General features: G+C 36.5%; 1 protein-coding gene across 39 annotated transcripts in view; it reads right to left on the bottom strand.

The window, feature by feature from the left end:
- The window catches only part of PMS1 (PMS1 homolog 1, mismatch repair system component), a 94114-nt gene that overhangs the window by 11093 nt on the left and 58516 nt on the right, over window positions 1-24505 (bottom strand). For 27 of the 39 annotated variants that reach the window (XR_010150169.1, XR_010150166.1, XR_010150168.1 and 24 more), the window contains 5 exons: window positions 22660-22776; window positions 13641-13763; window positions 12342-12485; window positions 11296-12185; window positions 2281-2766 (listed from right to left, as the gene is read on the bottom strand). Coding sequence is in view for 34 of the 39 variants with exons in the window: in XM_016950181.4 (XP_016805670.1) it covers window positions 2281-2766; window positions 11296-12185; window positions 12342-12485; window positions 13641-13763; window positions 22660-22776 (1760 nt within the window). In the remaining 5 variants the exon portion in view is untranslated. The remainder of the gene's footprint in view (window positions 1-2280; window positions 2767-11295; window positions 12186-12341; window positions 12486-13640; window positions 13764-22659; window positions 22777-24505) is intronic. The other 12 variants (XR_010150170.1, XM_063791340.1, XM_063791339.1 and 9 more) reach the window with 4 other exon arrangements.

The raw sequence follows: 24505 nt of genomic DNA, 5'->3' as shown, positions 1-24505 counted from the left end.
AGCCCAACCTACAATTACCCTGCCCACATTGTCGCATTGTGGGATAAACTAGTCCCTGACTCAGTTTTGAAAAACTTACATCATTAACTGTGATGGGGATGCCACATTCCAAAAGAAGGAGGAAAAACTATTTTGAATTAATCTTTATTCCTGTTTATGCTCAATTAAGAAAGATTTTTTTTTCAGGCCAATATGGTCCCACAATAATAGTTTTTAATGTATTTGTTTTTTGAAGAACAGAGCATCACATAGAAAAATATTTTTAAAAACCTATCATTTGAAAAAGCACAAAAAGATTTTTGAAATTTAAATGAAGTTTACAAAATGCCATTCACAAAAGCAGTCAAGTCTAAAAATTCAGATGTACCCTAGCTCTTTTTTAGGGAAGAAAGAGAAAAGCACCATCAGGTGTTTAAACTGTTTGAATGTAGCCTAAGACACTATTTTCTAATTGTTCCTCTGACAGTTTCCTAAGCCAATCTCAAGAGAATACTATGAAACATACTGGATTTTGGTTAATGTGGTTGCTGTTTCCTTATTTAAAAAGACAGACTTAACAGATGTTTTTCTGTGTTCTGTCCCTGTTTTTTTCTCCTCCAATGATGGCAGTGTCTTTAACAAGAGTTTTAACACATTTTATAAATGATTTCTGCTTTATTCTTGGAAGTTCTGAAACAGAATTATCTAACGATGTGTCCTAGGGAACAAATTATCTTTTTAAACTTCAGGTTTTTATTATTTTTGTCATGATTCTCTTCTACCTGTGTCTGACTGAAAAAGAAATATTAAGTTAAAAAAGGGAAATGTTAATAGGTTAGTCATTATTTATTTTTTAATCTTTTTTATTTTTGTTTCCCCAGGCTTTGTCATCCAAGGTTATTTATTTTTACAGAAAGCTATTTGCTCATATAGAATAAGAAAAGGAAATACCCTATATTACAACCAATAATAAAATTATTTCAGGCAAAAATCATCAATGATTGGCACCACTGCATGGAAAGGTTGATGGGAAACTTTCCAGTGAAAGACAGGCTGTCATTAGCTGAACCTAGTGATAGTGCCTTTTGATGTGATGAAATATGAAGCATATAGCCAACCTATTAAGTAGATTCATCAGAAAATAGAATCTAAATCTATTCAGCCCTCCATGTTTAATTAACCCCCAATTAAACATAGGGGAGAGAAGTTGAACAACATAAGAAAGCAAATACAGACAATAGAACATTCCACTGAACAAATGACTCAGAATCTACAATAATAGAGTGATTTTTAAGATATATAAACAAGATAACCAAATGTAGTATGTGGATCTTGTTTAGATACAAATTAAATATAATTTTTTTAAAAAACTGGAAAAAAAGGTATTTTGAGATAATGAGGAAAAATTCCAAGGAATTATTATTATTTAAGGTATGAAAAAGGTATTGTGGTTAGTTGAGAAAACAGCCATTTTTTGAGAGAGAGATATTGAAAGATATAGGAGGGGGAATTGTTCTAAACTAATTTTGCGAAGGAAAGAAAATGTACGCGTATATACTGTATAGAAAGGTAAAGCAAATGTGGCAAAGTCTTGGATAATTACTGATAAAGGTATGCATCGTATACTTCTATTTTATTATGTGTTTGAAAATGTCAAAACAATGAGTACATAATGGAATAAAGACATGGCAATCTAACTTCAAAATTACCCTAGAGAAGTCACTAATGTACAAGAGAAATGAGCTTCATACTTATTAAATGTAGAAGTGAACTATCTAGAGTATTCTGATACTATTTATAAACAATTCCATTAAAGATTAGAAATCATATATATATATATATATATATTTTTTTTTTTTTTTTTTTTTTTTTCTGAGACAGACTCTTGCTCTGTTACCCAGGCTGGAGTGCAATGGCACCGTCTCAGCTCACTGCAACCTCCACCTCCCAGGTTCAAGCGATTCTCCTGCCTCAGCCTCCCAAGTAGCTGGGACTACAGGTGCGTGCCACCACACCCGGCTAACTTTTGTATTTTTAGTAGAGACAGGGTTTCACTATGTTGGCCAGGCTGGTCTCAAACTCCTGACCTCGTGATCCACCCACCTTGGCCTCCCAAAGTGCTGGGATTACAGGCATGAGCCACTGCGCCTGGCCTAGAAATCAAATGTTTAAAAGATTAAAATAAATAAACACCACTAATCCTTACTAGGAAACATTCCCAACCTTCTACCTTCGATTTTAATCTAGTATGAACTATTATAATAAATATTTTTACTCTTAAAAAGTATTGTAACATCATACCTCTCTGTTAACATAATTGGCTTTTCCAGTGGCTCTGCAGGAAGTTTATGATTCTCAAGAAGTCTTTTAAATAGCAGGGCTTCTTCTACTCTATATGGATTTAATAACATTACCTCTGTTTTGGATGTCATTAGCCATGCATCAGGAAACCTGAGATTGTGGATCAAGCAAGGTTCATCCTTCTCTTCTAAGTCAACTTTGTTTTGTTTCTTAAAATTTATTTTTAAGTTTTTCATAGAAAAGGGGATCTGTACCATTTTAATATTTTGACTCCTTCTTTTTTCAATTTGGGACTGAAGGAGTTCATCAAGTTTTGGTTGATTAGATAATGAGGTTTTTAACTTGTGCTTCTGGGCCAAATTCCATGCGCTGGTGGGTTTTATCTTTTTTCTGCCATCTTTTAGTGACATTTGTGACTCCTGTTCAATGGCTCTCTTCATTTGACTATTGTATCGTTCCAAGTCTTTAGTAGCCTTCTCTTCATATCTAAGAATAGAAATAAAATAGACCTAATGAGATTATAATCAGAAATATATTAACCATCTGAAGTAAATTTTATAAAAATAAAGTACTGGTGTTCCAGATATAGTAATGACAAAGGAACATGTATTAGACTAACTCTCCTGCATATAACTATGACAAACACTGAACAAAATATAAAAATCAATTATTGGCCGGGCATAGTGGTGGTTCACACCTGTAATCCCAGCATTTTGGGAGGCTGAGGTGGGCAGATCACCTGAGGTCAGCAGTTCAAGACTAGCCTGGCCAAAATGGCGAAACACTGTCTCTACTAAAAACACAAAAGTTAGCCAAGCATGTTGGTGTGCACTTGTAGTCCCAGCTACTCAGAAGGCTGAGGCATGAGAATCGCTTGAACCCAGGAGGCAGAAGTTGCAATGAGCCGAGATCGTGCCACTGCACTCCAGCCTGGGCGACAGAGCAAGACTCTGTCTCAAAAACAAACAAACAAACAAAAAAAAACACCAAAAAGAAAAAACAACAACAACAAACAAACACACAAACAAACAAAAAAAAACCCCTCAATTATTTAAAGTAGGCACTGAAGAACAGCCAAAAGCAGGAAGAAATTAGAATGGATTCACTGCTTGAGGGGTGAAAAAAATAGAGACCCACATTTATAGGACTTTTAACCAGAGGGAAGTCCTCAGTATTAATGGGGAGCAGGGTGGCCAGAACTCAGTCAGAAAGTTGCACTCTTATTAGCCTGAGTCACCAGGACACAGAGCTGTCTGCTTCCAGAACAACTGAAAATTGAGAAAGAAAATCCCAGAAAATTCCATGTGTGGGAACCCAAAGAAAAACAACCATTAGAAGGCTAAATGAGCTGAACAGAGATTTCAGCTGCTGCCCATTGCAGGGAAACAAAGTTTGGAATCTGAATTCCACAGTTTCATGGCCGGGTAAACACTTTGGGCTTTCAGTTAAAACTGGAAGAGGGCCACATCTTAGGATAAAAAACCTACATCCTAAACTAAGGAAGTTGCCCTGGGACCAAGAACAAAATTGAAACAGCTTCTCCCTAACAAAATATAAAACAAAACCTCTACAAGCTCAAGGTGATCTGTCAGTAATTTAAATACCTGGTAGAACAAAAATCAGCACTTTTCAGAAGAAGATAACAGAATCCAGAGTTTTAAACATATCACCCACAATGCCTGCTATACAATCAAAAGTTATCACTCTAACAAAACAGGAAAATGAGAGTCATGGTCAAAAGAAAAAGTGGTCAGTAGAAGCCAACCTCAAGATGACCCAGATGTCAAGATTACCAAAAAACCACTTAAAAACAGGTTTAATAAATGTTTAAGGTCTTAAAAGATTATCATAATGAGAAAATAGAAGGGGGAATCTCAACAGATTAGTGGAAATTATAAAAAAAATACAGTGGAAGTTCTAGACCTAAAAAATACAATATCAGAAATTAAATATTCACCGGGTAGGCTTAACAGCAGATAAAAGATGGCAAAAGAAAGGGTCAGTAAAGTTCAAGACAGATCAATAGAAATGATAAAATGTGTTGTTTTTACAGAAAAGTGAAGACAACTGGAAAAGCATTGCAGTGACCTAAGGCAAAACAAACAATCTAATATATATGTCATTGGAGTCCCAGATAAACAATGGAAAACTGGGAAAGAAAATAAAATGTGAAGAAATTAGGGTTGATAATCAGCAAATTTGGAGAAATACAACTTACAGATGCAAGAAGGTTAGCAAACTTCCAAAGAGAATAAATGCAAAGAAATTCACAGGTAGGTATATTAGATTCAACTGCTGAAAACCAAAGATTAAGATAAAATCCTGAAAATAAAGAGGAAAAAAACAGTACAAATAGGAAACCGCAAAAATAATGGATATTGTAAAGAGCAATGCAGAGCCAGATGACAGTGAAATCTTTTTTTTTTTTTTGAGACAGAGTCTCTCTGTCTCCCAGGCTGGAGTGCAGTGGCACGATTTCAGCTCACTGCAACCTCTGCCTCCCAGGTTCTAAGCGATTCTCCTGCCTCAGCCTCCAGAGTAGCTGGGATTAGAGGGGTGCACCACCACCCCTGGCTAATTTTGTATTTTTAGTAGAGATGGGGTTTCGCCATGTTGGCCAGGCTGGTCTCAAACTTCTGACTTCAGGTGATCCACCTGCCTTGGCCTCCCAAAGTGCTAGGATTACAGGCATGAGCCACTGCGCCTGGCCAACAGTGAAATCTTTTCAGTGGCAAAAGAACCCAGAATTTGGCTATATCATTAAAAAAAAAAAAAAAGTCCTTCAAAAATGAAGATGAAATAGATGTTTTCAGATTAAGATGAGAATTAGTTGCCAGTATATGTGCACAATTAAGGAAAGTAACACCAAATATAAGTGAAATTATACTTACAGGGTTTTTACATTAACTCCAAGTAGATTATAAGGATGCATAATGTAATCACCAAAGCAAAAACTAATGGAAACTCAATAAAGAAATTAAAATTAGATACTGAAATATATTCTTTTAACCCTAAAGGGCTCCTCTCCCCCCAAAAAGGAGGAACAAAAGAACAAAATAGAGCTAGGACAAACAGAAAACAGGAAAATGGCAGACCTAAACCCAACCATATCAATTATTATATTACATGGACTAAATATTGCAATTCAAAGGCAAAGATTATCCAACTGAATTTAAAAAGTAACAACGAACTTTGTCTACACTTTAAATGTAAAGACGAGGATAGTCTAAAAGACTGAAAAAAAGATATACCATGCAAATAGCAGGCATAAGAAGCCAGAGTTGCAACAGTATATACTCCTCCCTCAGTAGCTGACAGAACTAGAGATCCTCCTCCTCAAAAAAAAAAAAAATCCTCAAAGCTATAGAAGATTTTAGCAATATTATCACCTACTTAAGACTTAACTGACATTTTGGAACACACCATCTAGCAACTGCAGAATCCTGATTCTTTTTAAGTGAACATGGAACATTTGTCAAGACAGAACATATACTGGGCTTTAATTCTCATTACTTTTCAAAAGATTGAAATCTAACTTAGCATTTTCTCTATCCATGAAACACTTAAATTAGAAATAAAATATCTGGAAAAGCCCCAAATATTTGGAAAGTAAACAACACAATTTTACTCATAATAGCCCCAAACTGGAAACAACCCAAATGTCCATCAACTGGAGACTGATTAAACAAATTTTGGTATATTTATACAACTGAATATTATTCTTTGATTTAAAAAAAAAACTACTACACATAGATTCAACAACATGGATGAGTCACAAAAATATTTTTGTTGAGGGTAAGAAGCCAGATATGAAAGAGTATACATCACATGATTTTATACACACGTGAAGTTCAAGTACTGGCAAAACCAAACTAGTGTAACAAAACTCAAAAGAGTGGCTGCCTGTGGAGACTGGCTGAGAGGTGGCATGAGGAACCATTCTGGGATGACAGAGATGTTCTCTATTTTGTTTGGGGTGATGTTTATGTGTGTGTACACATGTATGAAAATGCATCAAATTATACCATTAACATCTCTGCAATTCACATTAGGTAAATTTTACCCAGTTAAAAAAACCATTTAAGAAAGTGTGGGGCCACAAACAATCAGAAAAAGAGAGGATGAATAAAGAAATGGATCAATTCCAGATCTGAAGCATTCCTTATATATCTGCTTTAACATCAACATGGAATAAACAATTTCCTGAACAACATTAAAGAAAATTTATGTATATAATACTTCACTTGGTAACTGATAGTGAAATTATAGTCACTACAATAATCACAAAACAGAAAGTATGTGATTAGCTAATTGTTAATTTTTTTAATTCTCATTTTAGTCATCAATGAAAAGATAAATTTGGATAAACTAAACACACCAAAACCATCTAATTTAACTCAATTTCAAAGGTAGAAGATCATGGATGTTCGAAAAATTATACTGGATAGATTCTAAGAACTCAAGAATAAAAAAAAAATTACACTGGGTAGAAAGTTAAGAGATCTTTTTGTCAACAATATGAGAAAAATGAAACTTCCAGGGCCAAAGACCTAGCACAGTGGTTATGTCACCCCTTTTCTTAAAAAGTGATACCTGGATCCCATCCTCAGAGCTTCTAATTCTCTAGGCCTAGGTTGAGATTGGGCAGCTGCTGTCACAGAGCTCCACAGGTGATTCCAGTACATACCCAGAATTGGAAACTACTGTTATTTGTTCAGCAAAGTGTGGTGATTAATAACACAGACTCTGAAGACAGCCTGGCTTGGTTCTGCCACTTAGTAGTTCTGTAAACCTATGAAAATTATTTAATCTTTCTGTGTCTCATGCTCAACTGTAACTTATGGATAATATACATCTACTTCAGTTTTGTTGTGAGAAATAAAATGAGTTAAAGTGTGCCAAGTACTTAGAATATTACTTAGCACAGAGTAAGTGGTGATAAATGTTTTGCTCTCATTATTTTCTACCAAGAAACACAAATCTCACAACAAAGGGGCGAGTAATGGTTGGAAATTAAGTAACTTTGCTAAAAGATTACTTTTTAAGAAAGTTTTAAACTTGTGACTAGAGAATTAAGGTTATTTCTAGTCTCATGCTCTTAAAACACTAACTGAATTTCATTATCTGCATATAATAATCTCAAGGAAAAATATGGAATGTGAAGAAATAAAAATATTATTGAGAGAACAGTGCTGTTAAAAGTGAGATTTAAAAGACAGGAGATCACAGCATGGCATGTAGTTTGTGCTCAGTACCTGTCTGCTGAATGAAGAAATGTTACCTGAATAAGAGTGTTAAAAAAAGACCTTATTTCACTGTAAACTACATTAAAAAAAATGGCTCCTTTGGTTACTTACCTTGCCATATTCACAATTTTAAAGTTATTTTCTACTTAGAATCTGAGGTTCTGGATTAGCTATACAAAACACATGATTTTCAATAGTTTACTTTCAACAGGTCCTAGAAATAGTATTTTTAGCTCTTAGACATTCAAATTAAAGATTTTTCCTGTGCAGTGGTAAAATGAGTTCAAAACAAAGGTCCCCATTTGTAATTAATTATAATGTGCAAATTTTCACATATGGTACTCATCTTTGGGAAATATAAAAAGTTATGTCCAAAGGAATATTAAGTAAATGTTAAGTAAAAGCAGCTGCTACTGTTGTACTTAATGTCAAGAAGGGATTTAGTAACTTGAATGGAAAATATTAATCCTGATTTGACCAGAAGTCAAGTCAAATAATGTTCTTGCGACTAAACACTGCATTTAGTTATAAAGTTTATCATTTTCATAATACCCTAGTTGCAATTTTTTTTTAGTTTAAATAGCAATATATTCATAACTACTGCAAATGAAAAGTTCAAGCTAACGTCAACTGAGTGAGACCCCAGTGGTAGGGCACATGGCCCAAATCTGGATTTTAATCCACTAGAAGAAAGGCAAGGAAGGAAAAAAACAAAAAACAAAAAACAAACTCCAGAAAGGAAGAACTAAAACAATGTCAGTAACTCCCTGACTCCAAAATCTGTCCCAAGCTCTCATCAGAAAACTGAACAATCCTGATCCTACTCCTTATTCAAACTCTTTGTTATAGCTTTGAGAACCTTCCATTATCCATCCCTCACCTTCCCTCAACTTTCTTTACACATACTCCCTCATATTCTGTTCCTGTCATAGAATCTTATTTCCTTAATAACACCATGTTCCTTCTAGCTTCTGGGCCTTCTCATATACTGTTCCTCCAACCTACACAATTCCCTAAAATCCTTCTGGCTAATTTCTATGCAGGGAAGCATTACCTGTCCCACAAATAATATTAAGTCCAACTGCCAAGTTTTCCCGTAATTCCTTATATTTAAAACTTATATCTTAAAGCTCATCACATTCTTGTTTAACTGAATCTTCCTTACTAGCCTACACCATTCATGAGTTGGGAAAGTATGTTTTATCTGTGACTAGCTAGAGTACCTCAGGCCTTATATGCAGAAAACCCTTAATATTTCCTAGTTGAAAGAAGGGAAGGGAAAGGAGGGATCAAGAGAAGAAGAAAGGAAAAGGAAAAAAGGAAGAAAAAGAGAAGAAGGAAGAAAAGGATGGACTGAAGGTCTATAGAAGAGGAGTCTACTCTCATATCTCTTAATATACCTTAGAGAATTGGACAGAACTCCAAGATAAAGACAGGAAGAGAAATGGTAGCTAGTACGATTCTTGGGTGTTGTATCATTTTTGCTCTACCTTCTCACTAATCATGATGCTACTAGACTCAGCTGATCATGGTCCCAGGACCCCTGGCTCTGAAAGGTTCTAACACAGCACTCTGTGACATACAATTAGAACTCTGATCCCAAGATACCTATATTTTCTTCATAGGTTTCTATTTCTGGTCTCCAAATTCAATTTAATCTTGACTCAACAAATGAGAAATGTTCTTCTCAACAGAAAAATTCCCTTTCATAGATTAAAAACTGATCATATTGACATTGTGAACAATCATTTACTATGTGTTAGTAATTGATCTTGTATCATAACACACAATATCTTATTTAATCCTCACAACAATCCATGAGAGACTGTCCACACTTTTTAATACAAAGCTAACAAAGAACTGTAATTAGAATCCAGGTGAAGCTTCAGAGGTCTTGACCATCAATGCCTCTTTTGTCTACTTTATGGCAATGTGAGAGAAAGTAAGCTTGATTCCAGAATATTACCTGGAATATTCCGGTAATTGATGGTAAATGGATTTTTAGATGAGGCCTATTAATCATAATCCTAGTAACCTGACACCTTGGGACCCACAAGGAGAAACAATGCAGACATTCCCCAAAAAGCAACTGGAATGATACCTGCTGTTGTGAGGCTGCAAAGGAATAGTCAGCAAGATAAGTTTCCATCATAAGCTTGTACACTGTCCCTATTTCCATGAGAACTTGAAACATCTATGGTTTTTTCCTATTCTCAGACAATTCTCAGTTCATTTCCCTGGGCAATGCAATTCAACTTTTGTGGGCTTACTGTATTTAAAAGTTAAGTCCCCTCACCTTTAAACTGCATAGTTGTGTCATTTAGGTAAAACTAAAGACAATCACAATTGTGTGAACCTTATTTGCATCATAATTCAAAACAAATCTTTAAAAATCTGACATTTATGAAACAATTATAAATTTGAACACTGAGTATTTGATATATTAAGGAATCTATACCTTTAAAAAAGTTATGACAATTGTATTATGGTTATGTTTAAAATATGAATATCTTTATCTCTTAGAGATACATACTGAAATAGATGATATGCCTATGATTTGCTTCAGAATAATAAAGAAAGGGAAAGAAAGTGAATGGAAGTATGGATGAAACAGGACTAATAGGACTGACTATGAGATGATTGCTGGTGAAATGGGGTAATGGCTTTATACTTCAAAATGTCTACTTTTGTGGATATTTCCAAAAGAACAAAATATAATAACCATTCCCACTTACAAAAAAAAAAAGATGACAAAAAAGGCTGAAGAGAAAAGCTTTATGGAGGCTTTTCATTTTGGTGTTAATAGTGGTCTTTATCATTTTAAATTGATATTGTTTTTATAAGACTGAATAAGCTAAGGAAAGAACAAAAAAAAAATTGGTCAAGTATCTAGGTAGTTTATCACCAAATATAAACTCCAGATGATGGATTACGTTTAAAATTTTTTCCACACATTTGACATAATATTGAGATACTCAGATACCTGTATATGATTGGAGGTATAATTTCACTCTCATTTTCTGCTGGATTAGATCACCAGAACATAATATTTTGTGTTTATATTAAGTGTCCTAAGTCAATTAAAAACATTCATCATATTATTTTGGAACATTTATTCAGAAAATCTAATTTAAATATGGCAAGTACTATTTTAATCAAAGACAGATCACATCACCTATTTATGTAATAAAAATACCCACTATAGTTTATAAGTTATAATAAATAATACATCTTAGAAGCAAGCCCCAAGTTATACTGAATAGAAACAGTATAAATGAACAACACTAAATTGAATCGCCAATAATACAAATTTTTTTGTGTTGTATTACATATTTTGGAGACCAATTTAAGAAAGGGAATAGTTAAGATATTAAAAACACCAGTTACAACTGTTCCAATGCAAAAGCTTTTTAAAAAAGTTCTACAACAGAAAAGTTATTAAACATATAACAAAAAAAAAAAAGAAGATAAATGGTGGTTTGAAATTGAGAAGATGAATGGAAAACCTTTAGCAAAAAACTTAATAATATCAGAAAGCAGTTAAGGCTTAAACAAAAAAAACAAAATAATACAAGCCCCCGCCCCAACAAAAAACCTAAATTAGCAGAAAAAAAAGGTGTTACCAAAAAAGGTACTCTATCCAAGCCAAAGGTATTTTCTGATCTGCTTTTCCATAAATAAGAAGTGAAAAAAATTCTTTTTAAACAGTGAGTCATATAGAATGGAAATAGCTGAACATTCAAGTCACATGCAAGCTCTGGAAACTTACTTCAGTTTTTCCTCTTCACTCAATGTCTTCCACAGTTCTTCAATTTGTAGTGTTGCATCCTCTAAACTAGTCTTAGGATTTTCTATGAGAAACTGAGGACGATGATCTTGAACAAAAAGAGCACTTGCTGACATGGGTTTCTTGATTACTCGATTGCTAAGTAAATCATAAGCTGTAACTTTTCCAGATTTATTATCTATTACATTTGATTTTTTGTTACATGAATCTTCATTAAGATTCATTTGTTCAGGGATTGGATAATTATTATTACTTACTTTACATGGTAAACTTTTTTCAGGCACTAAAATTTTCACAGGTTCAATATTCTCTCCCACTGAATTTTTAAGTATATTTCCCCTGCTCCACTCATCTGCAGAAATTTCTGAAGAGTTTTCAAGACCTGCTTCTTCCTCATTTTCCCCACTCTCATCTATATGGTCTTTATTGCCATTTTCTGACTGGGTGTGCTTAACGGAACTTATAAAACAAGTTTTACTATATTCCGTCTGAGAGTTCTCCCATGATACATTACTCATTGAAATGTCCTGAAATGCATTCTTAGTGTTTTTATCAATGTTAGAAATTTCACTACTACAATGACCATAACCAAAGTCACCAATACTTATCTGGTGATTTAAACAATCATCAGTGTTTTTTCCAGATTCATCATTATGCATATCATTTTGGAATGGAATGATTGAAGTATCAACATTTGAATAATTCTTTCCAGATGATTCCACTTTATTAAAAAGCACATCTGTTTCTGCTGTTTTACTAAGAACGATGTCAGCTGCGGAAACATCTGTTTTATTATTTTCATAAGAATTTGTACTAGGTAATGGTCCATAACAAGTCGTCATCAGATTTTCAAGAGCAATTAAAACAGATTCCTAAAAATACAAATTAACAAATGTTAGGGGAAATTATGAAAATAATAGACAAGATTTTAAATAATAAAAAAGATAAATGTAAACAAATCTTTTTATATGAAAACGGTAATATATGTTTATAAATAGCATAAGAAAAAATTATCTGAAAAGAGTTACCTTATTTTGTAATAATACTTGACTTTTATCTGGTGTTAAATTTACATCAACATCAGCTGTAGGAACATCGATTTTCAGAAAGAAAACAGGATACAAACGAGTAGATTCCTTTAGGCATTTCAGATTGTAATGATGTCGGATTAACTAGAAATACATGTAATAAATAAAAGAAAAAATAATATGTAATTAAAAAGTACAATAAAACCCAGCAAATTCAACTGAGAAATTGAGTAGATGCAACTGCTTATTAGGAAAAGCATTATCATGACCCGGCACAGTGGCTCATGCCTGGGATCCCAGCACTTTGGGAGGCCAAGGTGGGGGGATCACTTGAGGTCAGGAGTTCAAGACCAGCCTGGCCAACATGATGAAACCCCATCTCTACTAAAAAGTACAAAAATTAGCCGGGCATAGTGGCAGGAACATGTAATCCCAGATACTTGGGAGGATGAGGCAGGAGAATTGCTTGAACCTGGGAGATGGAGGTTGCAGTGAGCCGAAATCATGCTACTGCATTCCAGCATGGGCAAAACAACAAGGCTGCATCTCAAAAAAAAAAAAGAAAAGAAAAGAAAAGCATTATCTGTAATACTCCTTTGGAGGCCTTGAACCTAAATGAAGCACAAGCATTCAAAACAAGTACAAACATGCAATAAAACTGGCTTAATAATTAAACATCACAATGTCATGGAAGTTCTGAAGGCTTAGGGTTCAAATCAAAACTCTGGCATGGTGGCTCTGGCTTGTAATCACAGCACTTTGGGAGGCCGAGGTGGGCGGATCACTTGAGGACAGGAGTTCGAGACCAGCCTGGCCAAATGGTGAAACCCCATCTCTACTAAAACTACAAAAAAAATTAGCTGGGCATAGTGGCGGGTGCCTGTAACACCAGCTACTTGTGAGGCTGAGGCAGGCGAATTGCTCAAACCCAGGAGGTGGAGGTTGCAGTGAGCCAAGATCACGGGACACGCCATTGCAATCCAGCCTGGAGAGCGAAACTCCATCTCAAAAGAACAAAAACAAAAACAAAAAAAACTACTAACTCTCTAATTTCCTGGCTATGTGGCCTAAGAGAAACATTGAACATTTGTTTCCTCACTATAAATGGGGATGATAATGCAGTCCAGAATTGCCAGGAAGAATAAGAGAGACATCATATGTCTTTCTATCATGCATAATGCTTAATAAATGACATTGTATTTCTTTTTCTTTATTTTAGAGCAAATTCTTGGAAGCAGTCCTTGTTACAACGTGACAAATTTCCAATTCAAATAATTTTTTTTTTCTAAAGCATACTACCTTTAAGATATCTTTTTGATGTACTGGTCGACTGTTTATGAAGATGAAACTTCTTTCTGGTGTTGAAAGACTAGTGAAAGAGTGGTCTGCATCACACTTTGGAAGAAATCCACTGAGATAAATCTATATAATAATTACAGAATATGCAATGTCAACAATGTAGTTCCACGGGTCTGGCTATATATAACACTTTGAAAGGTATAAAAAAATTAAAAAACAGATTTTCATCTTAAGGTCTAAAAAGCCATATACTTCCTGATAATCATGTCTTAAGTATTAACTTTAAATAAAATAGTAAAGCATGCTACACTGGTGCTGTCTGCCTCTTTTTGTTGGCAACTCTAAGGAAAAATTGGCATTTATAAAATCTTCATGAATGGTTATACTTTCAGATATTTAACTGTCATAGGACATAGAGCATTCAATCTCTACTCAACCTTTTTTCTGTCTTTTAAAAGTTTCTTTCCTCACATTGTGACTTTTCTCTGGCTGTTTGTCCTTTTGTCTTTAACCATCTTTTCCTATAAAGAAGTTGCTGTTTCTATCTTCATTCTGAGTATGCTATATAAAGCCAATCTTACTGGGTTTTCATTTCTGAGTTAAAAAAAAAAAACTCTTTTACTCTGTATTAACTTCCTCAGGGCTAAATACTGATTGCACTGTTGTACTTTAGCTTCATTTTTGTTCAGAAAACTCTTCTATAAAAATTTTACTGATTATTTATATGCTATCTTTCTCTACTTTACAAATGTATAAAGAAGAAAGAGAAAATGAAGAAGGATACTAGAAAAGAATACCAGAGAGAAGAGAAAGATATTGAAGGGATAGGAAGCAGAGAACATGCTCCCACTTTTATCTTTAGTTAATGAACACAGCTAAAGACAACATCCTATACTGTTAAGAATATAAGACAGAGCCAGATTGACAAGGTTTGAATCCCAGTTCTACCACTAGCTATGTGATTTTTGTTAAGTTATTTAAAATATAGGCTTAAAATCTCTTATCAGAAACAACTAGAACTAGATGTGTTATTAATCTGTCAAGGAACACTCATAGTAAAATTTTAGCTTAGGTTGAGAAAAACAAGCAAGTCACTGGGGGTACTATTTTTAGTTAAGCAGGAACCGTGGGGCTCCTTATTAACATAGCCTGTAAACTGCCACCTATGTCTATGGCTATCCCTGCCCTTGGAAATAAGTGTTTAAGGAGATGCATCACCAGTTTTAGAACACTAAGTGCATTATTGTCACAATGCCAAATTGTGCCAATTTGAAAAAATAAATTAATCTGTATAATCCATTATAAAATGATACTACTTAATTAACTGCAAAACTTCACAGCATTTAAAAATGGTTGTATAATTTACCAGGTAACATGAGACCCTTCTTAAAGCACCTGCTGGGCATCAGGGAGAACCTGTTTAGCCTCTGAAAGACTTATTGGGTTTGTGACTTTAAAAAAAGTCTGCCCTGGCCGGGCGCGGTGGCTCACGCCTGTAATCCCAGCACTTTGGGAGGCCGAGGCGGGCGGATCACGAGGTCAGGAGATCGAGACCATCCTGGCTAACACGGTGAAACCCCGTCTCTACTAAAAATACAAAAAATTAGCCGGGCGTGGTAGCGGGCGCCTGTAGTCCCAGCTACTTGGGAGGCTGAGGCAGGAGAATGGCGTGAACCCGGGAGGCGGAGCTTGCAGTGAGCCGAGATCGCGCCACTGCACTCCAGCCTGGGTGACAGAGCAAGACTCCGTCTCAAAAAAAAAAAAAAAAAAAAAAAAAGTCTGCCCTGAGAGGATAAGAATAAATAATAAAATGAAGAAGAAATATGTAATATTGCTAGTGATTTCCTTTCACACCATCTTGGTTGGCCACTTAATAATTACTATTCTAGATACTGAGCTTTAAAAATGGTTTAGGATAATCTTAAGAACAAACTATGTTTAAGTTACATGGCAAAGTAAAATAAAACAGTAGACTCATAAAATGCTGTAAAAAGTGAAAATCAGGCCAGTTCATGGAAAAATAACTTGAGACACCAAATCAGTGCAACAAAATTGAAAATTAGATAAGACTTTACAAAATTCTGTACCCAAATGTATTCCTCAATTTCCTAAAAAGCATAACAAAAATTGAAGGCAAAATACAAATACCTCTCCTCCCTAATTGCTTCTCAACTATGGTCCGCCCCTCTCTTCCCTTCATCTCTAATCCCGTATAAGCAGGCTTCTACTTCAATAACCAACTCCAAGGGACACTAAAGGGACACTACGCAGCCCTTCTCTTATTTGACTCCCTGCAGCCCGACACCCTCACAATTCTCTCATCTGGGAAGTGTCTCACTGAATGAATCTGTTTCATCCTTCTCCTTTGGTCTTTCTGCTTCCTCTCTGATGCCTCCTCTTCATTCTGGTTTGCTGGTTTCTCTCCTTTTCCTTATCCCGTATAAATGATGATGGTCCCCAAGTTCCATTATCAGCCCCCTTTTTCCTGCTCTCTAGTTACTCTTCCTAATTTCATTCACACCTATAGTTTCAACAACTACCCATACACCAGTGATGCTAAGATATAGCTGTATAGCTGCTATTTATTTCACTCCCCAGTGCTTACCATCTTCAACTGGCTGTCACAAAAATATTCTCAATCTCACCACATTCAAAACTTGGTAAAATATTTCATCCTACTTCTATCCTGCTAGCTCATCCTATACTCCTTTACTATGATAAGAGCTCTGCCAGCTACCTAGTCTGTTAAACCCATCTCCTCTTCTTAACCCTGATTATATTGATGTAACCCTGGCTGGTCTCCTAACACTAATCCTTCTCCTCTTTCAGTAAACCTCCACACCACCAAGAAGTTACATTTTTACAGTAGTAATTTAAGCACTTTTGGTCAGGACAGTGAAACAAGTTCATGTGAAATCCCCTTCTCTGCCATTCCAACTGCAAATATATAACAGCGATAGATAAAATACAAATTTTCAAAAGGCCACCCACATAAAAGTAGTTAAAGATGTTATGACTGCAAAACATTTAACAGGGAGTGACGGCTAAGGTCAAATGTCCTATGTGGTCTAGGATCAGAAACAAGATGTGTCAGCTGGAAATTAAATTCTGGTACAGAAATAAGGACTGAAAACACCCCATTCAAGACAGGGGACTGAAATCTGTCTTTTCATTTAAAAAAGGGGGCTCATGTAGCACCTCTTCTCCAAAAAAAAAAAAAAAAAAAAGTTTAAAAATACCGTGGCCACTGTCTGGAGCTGCTTGCCAGAGTCACAAGAAAGAACAGAGACAACTCCAAACCAAGAACAAGCAAGAACAAGGCTAAGCCAAACTGGCTAAGAAAAGGGGCCTGTAAAAGCTTGGCAGGATGAGGCATGCATTACTAATATGATACCTGGTGTCAAATTGGGGCTGGCGAGTGAATTATCTGCCAAACTATGGGAAAGAAGTGGAAGTTGGGGAAAGCAAAAACAAAGCAACAAAAACAATAAACCTGCATTCAAGATGATTTTGAAATTAAATTTTCAAAGCATATGAAATATCAGAGAATTAGATAATTTTGTCTCAAGAAAGTAGAAATGATAGAGCAATATGAAAAGGACTTTGAAATTATTAGTATATGTAACATGCTTCTTAAAAAAGAAAAGTAGCGTACACTTAAAAAAAGGTAAAGAAATTAGAATTGGTAGCTATAAATCAAGTTTAGAAGAGAAGAATATGAAAACAAATTGTAAATCCTAGAAACAAAATATATAGTTTTGGGAATTAAAATCAGGCAATGATGAGGAATTTATTCAGAACTTAGCATAAAGTAATGCAGAGATGGAAATTTCAAAGAGAAGACAGATGTCAAAAAGGATAACTTCAGGAGCTCCAACAAGCCCACAAAGTCACGATGGGAAATGCCTCACAAAAGCCACCAGAGCAGTGGCCCTGTTGAGATCACCACCAATAATTAGTTCTTCCCATGTGGGGTCCCTGCAGGAGGAAAAAAAAAAAAGTTACCCTCACATTATGGGAAGAGATATATAAAGATTCTCCACATCCAAGGTTCCTAATGGCCAATGGCACTGTCATCCCAGACTAGTCAAGAGGCCTTGGTGGCCAAGTTGCACAACTTAAAGGCATATAATGGGGACAGAAGTGAGGTGAGTGAGGACAACCACTAACCAGCAGTGGCAAATAACTTAAGATTGCTTTTGGCCAGGGATGGAGAAAGGGCTCAAAGAAACTGTGATATAGGACCATTCTCCTTCAACCATTTAAGCCCAGAAAGAATGGAGTGATAATGGGTAGCTGGTGGCAACATAAATACAACACCTTAGACACACAGTGCAATAACAGAAGACGGATTTGGTTAGATGATCACTCTCACCAGAGAGACACTCAAAAGTTTATCATTCTGACAGCCCATGGAACTGGAACATTAACACATGCTTACCAAATTCCCTCAATCCACCATGAAAAAAAAACCACATAGAGGTGCAGCAAAAATTCTCATATCTATGATGGATTACTAGGACTCTTTATGCAATTCTATCTGTGCTTGCCCATTGAAAATAAAAATTCAATGGGTAAGCACAGATCTGGCAACACATCTCAAAACAGATGGGAGGAAAAGATTTCCAAGTACAGGACTGATTCATGCAATAGTCTCGTTCACTCATGAAATCATAGCTGACCAAAGTCTAGATCAGTGCTTTTCACACTTGAATGTGCACCTGGGGACCTTGTTAAAATGCAGATTCTGATTCAGTCGATCTGGGATGAAGCCCAGGATTCTTTATTTTCAATAAGCTTCCAGGTGATGCCAACACTGCTAGTCTTCAGACTAAATTATGATAGCTAGAATATCCAGGGCATGATGGTAAAGGTATCAAGTCTAGATCTCCTGCCATAAGCTGCCTGGGTTACCACTGTAGGCAACAAAGTACCACGAAGCTACGAGGAATCCAGCAGAATTCAGACAGTACCCTTGCCATCCCAAGTCAGCGACCGTAACCAGTTTGAAGTAGCACTGGAGTGTGTCAAAACTAGAAAACAACTCTTTAGGGAGCTCTGAAAAATAGGACTCATGTCACATCATGGCTAACACTGTAGCTGGCCACTAAGGTTGGCCTGAATTTTCCCCCGGCAAAGAAAATCCCAAGCATTACCTGAGTACAAGCTTCCATCCAAGATTTTAATAAAATGATAAGCAATATTAAGAACTCAATACTACAAAGAGAATGGGAAGGGACATAGTAGCAGAAGAGGTTTCAACAAATTATGAAAAAAAATGGAAGAGAAGAAAAGAAGCCAACTGCTTAGCACAACTCCAGGAACAGAATTAGGACCTTAATTACTCAACACTCAAGTGGAACCTGACAGTGAATAAGCCCAGCCACAAACACCCTGTTCCCAATTAGATTTCCTATTCATGGAGAAAGACAAGAGAATTAGAGGACTGGAGGAAAAAGACCTGACAAGTAAAACAAAACTGACCTCCTAATAAACAGAAATTATTAAAGGAACAAATAATTTAAAAACAAAAACAATTATCTTTAGAGAGACCCAAGTTTTGTATCCATAAAACAGTATGTATAAAAAAGCAATAAAAAATACTCTTGGAAATTAAACATAATTTAAAAAAAAAATCCATAGACAGTTTAAAAACCAGATCTCTCAAAACTTATGGAAAAAATTAAAGACGGGAAACCTGAGAAAAAACAATAGGAGAAAATTAACAGGAGGTCTTAATAACAATAGGGAGGTTCATAAAAAATAGAAATTATTGAAGTGATAATGGATGGAAGTATATAACCTGGGGCTGAGAAAGAAATGACCCTTCAGATTCAAAAGATCCACATCAAATGCTCAGCACAATAAACAAATAATAAAAGACACACACTTAGACACATCCTTGTAAGGATAAAGGACAGATCCTAAGAACTTTCAAATAGAAGAAAACATATCATCTAGAAAAAAAGAAATGGGCGCTTTGGGGGGGCCGAGGCGGGTGGATCATGAGGTCAGGAGTTCAAGACCAGCCTGTTCAACATGGTGAAACCCCATCTCTATTAAAAATACAAAAATTAGTCGGATGTGGTGGTGCGCACCTGCAATCCCAGCTACTCAGGAGGCTGAGGTAGGAGAATCACTTGAACCCAGGGGGCAGAGGTTTCAGTGAGCCGAGATTGCACCACTGCACTTCAGCCTGGGTGACAGAGCAAGAGACTGTCTCAGAAAAAAAAAAAAAAAAAGAAAAAAAAGAAGTGGAATGTATTGTTTCCCATTAGCAAAAATGGATAGTAAAAAAATACTCAAGATCTCAAAAATTAATTTCAATCTAAAAGTCTATGTCTGCCAGACTATCAACAAGTGAAAGTGCAAGATGAAATCATTCTCAGGCATGAAAATTTGGACTTATTTTTTACATTTGTTTGTTTTGAGACACGGTCTCTTTCTGGCCGAGGCTGGAGTGCAGTGGCATGATCATAGCTCACTGTAACCTTTAACTTTTGGGCTCAAGGGATCCTCCCACCTCAGCCTCCCACGTAGCTGGGACTACAGGCATGTACTACCATGCTTGACTAGTTTTTTTTTTTTTTTTTTTTTGAGACGGAGTCTTGCTCTGTTGCCCAGGCTGGAGTGCAGTGGCAAGATCTGGGCTCAATGCAACCTCTGCCTCCTGGGTTCAAGCAATTCTCCTGCCTCAGCCTCCCAAGTAGCTGGGATTACAGGCACCTGCCACCATACCCGGCTAATTTCTGTATTTTTAGTAGAGATGGGGTTTTGCCATGTTGGCCAGGCTGCTCTCAAACTCCTGATCTCAGATGATCCACCCGCCTTGGCTTCCCAAAGTGCTGGGATTACAGGTGTGAGCCACCACAACGGGCCAATTTTTGCATTTTTATTTTTAGAGACAGGGTCTTACTATGTTGCCCAGGCTGGTCTTGAGCTTCTGGCCTCAAGTGCCTCAGCCTCCCAAAGTGTTGAGACAGGTGTGACCCACCACGCCCAGCCACAGACATGAAAAATTACCTCTCATGTCCCTTCTTTCTGTGGAAGTTACTTAAAGATATGCCTCAGAAAAATGAGTATGGGGCCAGATGCAGTGGCTCATGCCTGTAATCCTAGCACTTTGGGAGGCCGGGGTGGGCAGATCACTTGAGGTCAGGAGTTTGAGACCAGCCCGGCCAACATGGTAAGACCCCATCTCTATTAAAAATACAAAAATTAGCCGGGTGTTGTGGCTGTAGTCCCAGCTACTCAGGAGGCTGAGGCAGGAGAATCATTTGAACCTCGGAAGCAGAAGTTGCAGTGTGCAAAAACTGCGCTACTGCACTTCAGCCTGGGTGATAAAGCGAGACTCCATCTCAAAAAGAAAAAAAAGAAAAATGAGTATAAGTGCCAAGAAAGAGGAAGGCATGACATACCAGTAATAATGCAACCAACCATCATTCCTATAAAAAGATATCTGAAGATGAGAGTTGTGCAGAAGGCCTAAGATATGATCCAAATAAGAAATAAGTGGGGTCTAAGAACAATGACTTCAAAAAGACGTAATGAAATGGATTACCAACTACAGCTAGGATGACTAAGAGTTGGATTTTATTGCTAACATGATGAAGAAAACTTTTTCATTAAAAAAAAACTTTTGAAAATCCCAGAAAAAGCGAAAAACTACATAAGATAGTCCATTTATTAAGCAAAGAAAAACATGATAAATTTTGAGCAACTGATGGGAGTACAAGAACAGAGATTCCATTTAATCAGGGCTCTAGGAATATTCTCATTTGCATGGCATAAGAGATACAACAATGGATCCTTAGAGGTAAAATGTAATCCTACTACAATACTGGGCTTTTAACGAAGATTGTTTTAGGTTTTCAACTTTTAGAATCAATCTTCAGACAAAAGATAGAAGACTTAAAAAATGGCTACATAAGAAATTATGAGGCTGGGCGTGGTGGCTCACGCCTATAATCCCAGCACTTTGGGAGGCTGAGGCAGGCAGATCACCTGAGGTCAGAGGATCGAGACCAGCCTGGGCAACATAGTGAAATGATGTCTCCACTAAAAATACAAAAATTAGCTGGGTGTGGTGGCATACCCCTGTAATTCTAGCTACTAGGGAGGCTGAGGCATGAGAATCACTTGAACCCAGGAGATGGAGGCTGTAGTGGGCTGAGATCCCACCACTGCACTCCAGCCTGGGTGACAGAGTGAGACTCTGTTTCAAAAAAAAAAAAGAAGAAAAAAATTATATATATAATTAAGCTTGAAAATATAAAACTATTGCTGATATGACTGAAAGAGGAAGGAGTAAGAAGAAAAGTTTGAGTTAAGAACGTCATCCAGTATTAGGGAGTAAAAAAGTACTATCTAAACTGATAGATCAAGAAAAAGTTTTAAGTACATATTTGGAATGGGAAAGGTGGGGGAAAACAGTTTTTTGTTTTTTTTTTTTTTTTGAGATGGAATCTCACTCTGTCACCCAGGCTGGAGTGCAGTGGTGCAATCTCGGCTCACTACAACCTCTGCCTCCTGGATTCAAGTGATTATCCTGCCTTAGCCTCCCAAGTAGCTGGGATTACAGGCATGTGCCACCACACCTGGCTAATTTTTGTATTTTTAGTAGAGACAGGGTTTCACCATGTTGGCCAGGCTGGTCTTGAAGTCCTGACCTCAGGTCATCTGCCTGCCCCGGACTTCCAAAGTGCTGGAATTACAAGCGTGAGTCACCATGCCCAGCCAACTATTTTTCTTTTATAGTAGAAAGTAAACAGAAAAGATTCTAAATTGAACATAATTTTTTTGAAAATCAATGTAAGCAACAAACAGAAAAGATAAAAAGGGAAGCAGGGCTGGGGAAAGAGGTTTAACATAAGCTCTGTATTGACTCTTTTACCTTACACACATATTTGATTAAAATATTAAAAGACTAACCTCTTGCCACTGTAACTCCCCCAAAGGGAAATATGTGAACAGCTTCATGAGTAAATCAGAATTATCTGAGAATGTTTTTGCAGTATACCTGAGATTCTTCAGAGTGGTACTGAAAGGATTCCATATTGTTCATAACAGCAGTCCCCAGAACTGACATGAGAGCCATCTTGTGATCTGATACTCTGCTTTTCTGCCAAATAACTGCCTAGGGACAAAAATGATACAGATAACTTTTAATACAATTTAGATTTACTAAACTCAAGAAGTCAGTATTTTATTCCTATATTTTGCATTCATCCTCAGCTTAAAATTTCAGTATCACTTAGAAGAGATTCATGAGCTATGAGGTCTGACAGAAGAAACTCTGGTTCTGCATTTTAAAAGCTGTATATGTTGCAGTGTACCATCTATTTAACTTCCCTTTACCTTGGTTTTCTCCTCTTTACAAGATTTCTCAGAGTTGTTGGAAGATAAAAATCCATATGGAGACAGGCACATATGCCTGTGCCTGGCATAAAACAGTTTCACTAAATATCGATTCTCTCTCCACCTCCAATCCTCACATTCAAAACATAGACTTCCGTGTATATTTAAAAACAAATTGCTGCTTCAAGTAAGGTATTACTATTTTACTGAGGATGATCAGCTATGTTACAGGATTTACATAAACAGCCAAACAGGTATAAAAATTTCGGAAAAAGCATTCTTAATTAAATCATAATTTAAAATTACCTTTGTACCTTTGAAATGGAGAATTCACAAAATGTTAACTGAATCTGTAAACATAAAAGCTGAATAATGAGGCTGGATTTTTTCACTGCGAGTATGTTGGAGATGAGAGAGAAACAATAGGTTGTTTGCAGTGACTCACACCTGTAATCCCAGCACTGTGGGAGGCTGAGGCAGGCGGATCACTTGAGGTCAGGAGTTCGAGACCAGCCTAGCCAATATGGTGAAACCCTGTCTCTACTAAAAATACAAAAATCAGCTGTGTGTGGTGGCATGCCCCTATAATCCCAGCTACTCGGGAGGCTGAGGCAGGAGAATCATTTGAACTGGGGAGGCGGAGGTTGCAGTGAGGCGAGAACACGCCACTGCACTCCAGCCTGGGTGATACAGCGTGACTCTGTCTTTAAAAAAGAAAATAAGAAAATATATATATATATACACACACACACATATATGTGTGTGTGTATATATATATATATAAAAATACTTTGTATCTGCAAAATGTGAGCCCTTTTAAATTATCAGGCCCAGAGAGGCATTAAAATGATAGTAATTTCCCCCCTTGAGCTAAGTATTTATTGAAAACTGCTTGCTATTGCCACAAGTAGCCACTGACCTAACAATGCCACACACCAGACACCATAATCCATGCCCTATAGCTCAATGATGTATAGCTAATTACTAATCAAAATTCCTGACAAACAACTCTATCAACTCACTCTTTGTCTCCCTTTTTGCTTTTAAAAACCTGCTTGTAACAGAAGCCTAATGGAGCACTCCCCAAAGTAATTTGGAAGTGTGTCTGAGGCAGCTGTCCTCAACACTGGTTCAAATAAATTCTCAATATTAATTCTGCCTCAGCTTCTTCCTTTTAGGTCAACATGGGGTAGATTTTAAGACAATCATGGTCCAGAGAGACTAGACCAAGGTTTGGCTGTGAAGTACATAATCAGATTTGACATACTGCAATTTCTTCAGTTCAACAAGGTCCGATTACAGTCAAATCCCTTGAGAAATCATCAGTACAGGTAGAATTCAACAAATTCACTTAGCAATTCCTAAGTCTGGAGGAAACTGTCCAAAGGGCTTGGGAGAAAACATCAATATCAGCATTAAAGGGGCAGGCACAGGAAGAAGAGGAACCTATAAGGAGTGGTCACAGAGGCAGAAAGAGCAGCAGCAAAGTGTGGTACACAGAATAAGGA

Source organism: Pan troglodytes, chromosome 13, assembly GCF_028858775.2.
Source record: "Pan troglodytes isolate AG18354 chromosome 13, NHGRI_mPanTro3-v2.0_pri, whole genome shotgun sequence".
Taxonomy (NCBI): Eukaryota; Metazoa; Chordata; class Mammalia; order Primates; family Hominidae; genus Pan; species Pan troglodytes.
This window is presented reverse-complemented; position numbering and strand designations above follow the sequence as displayed.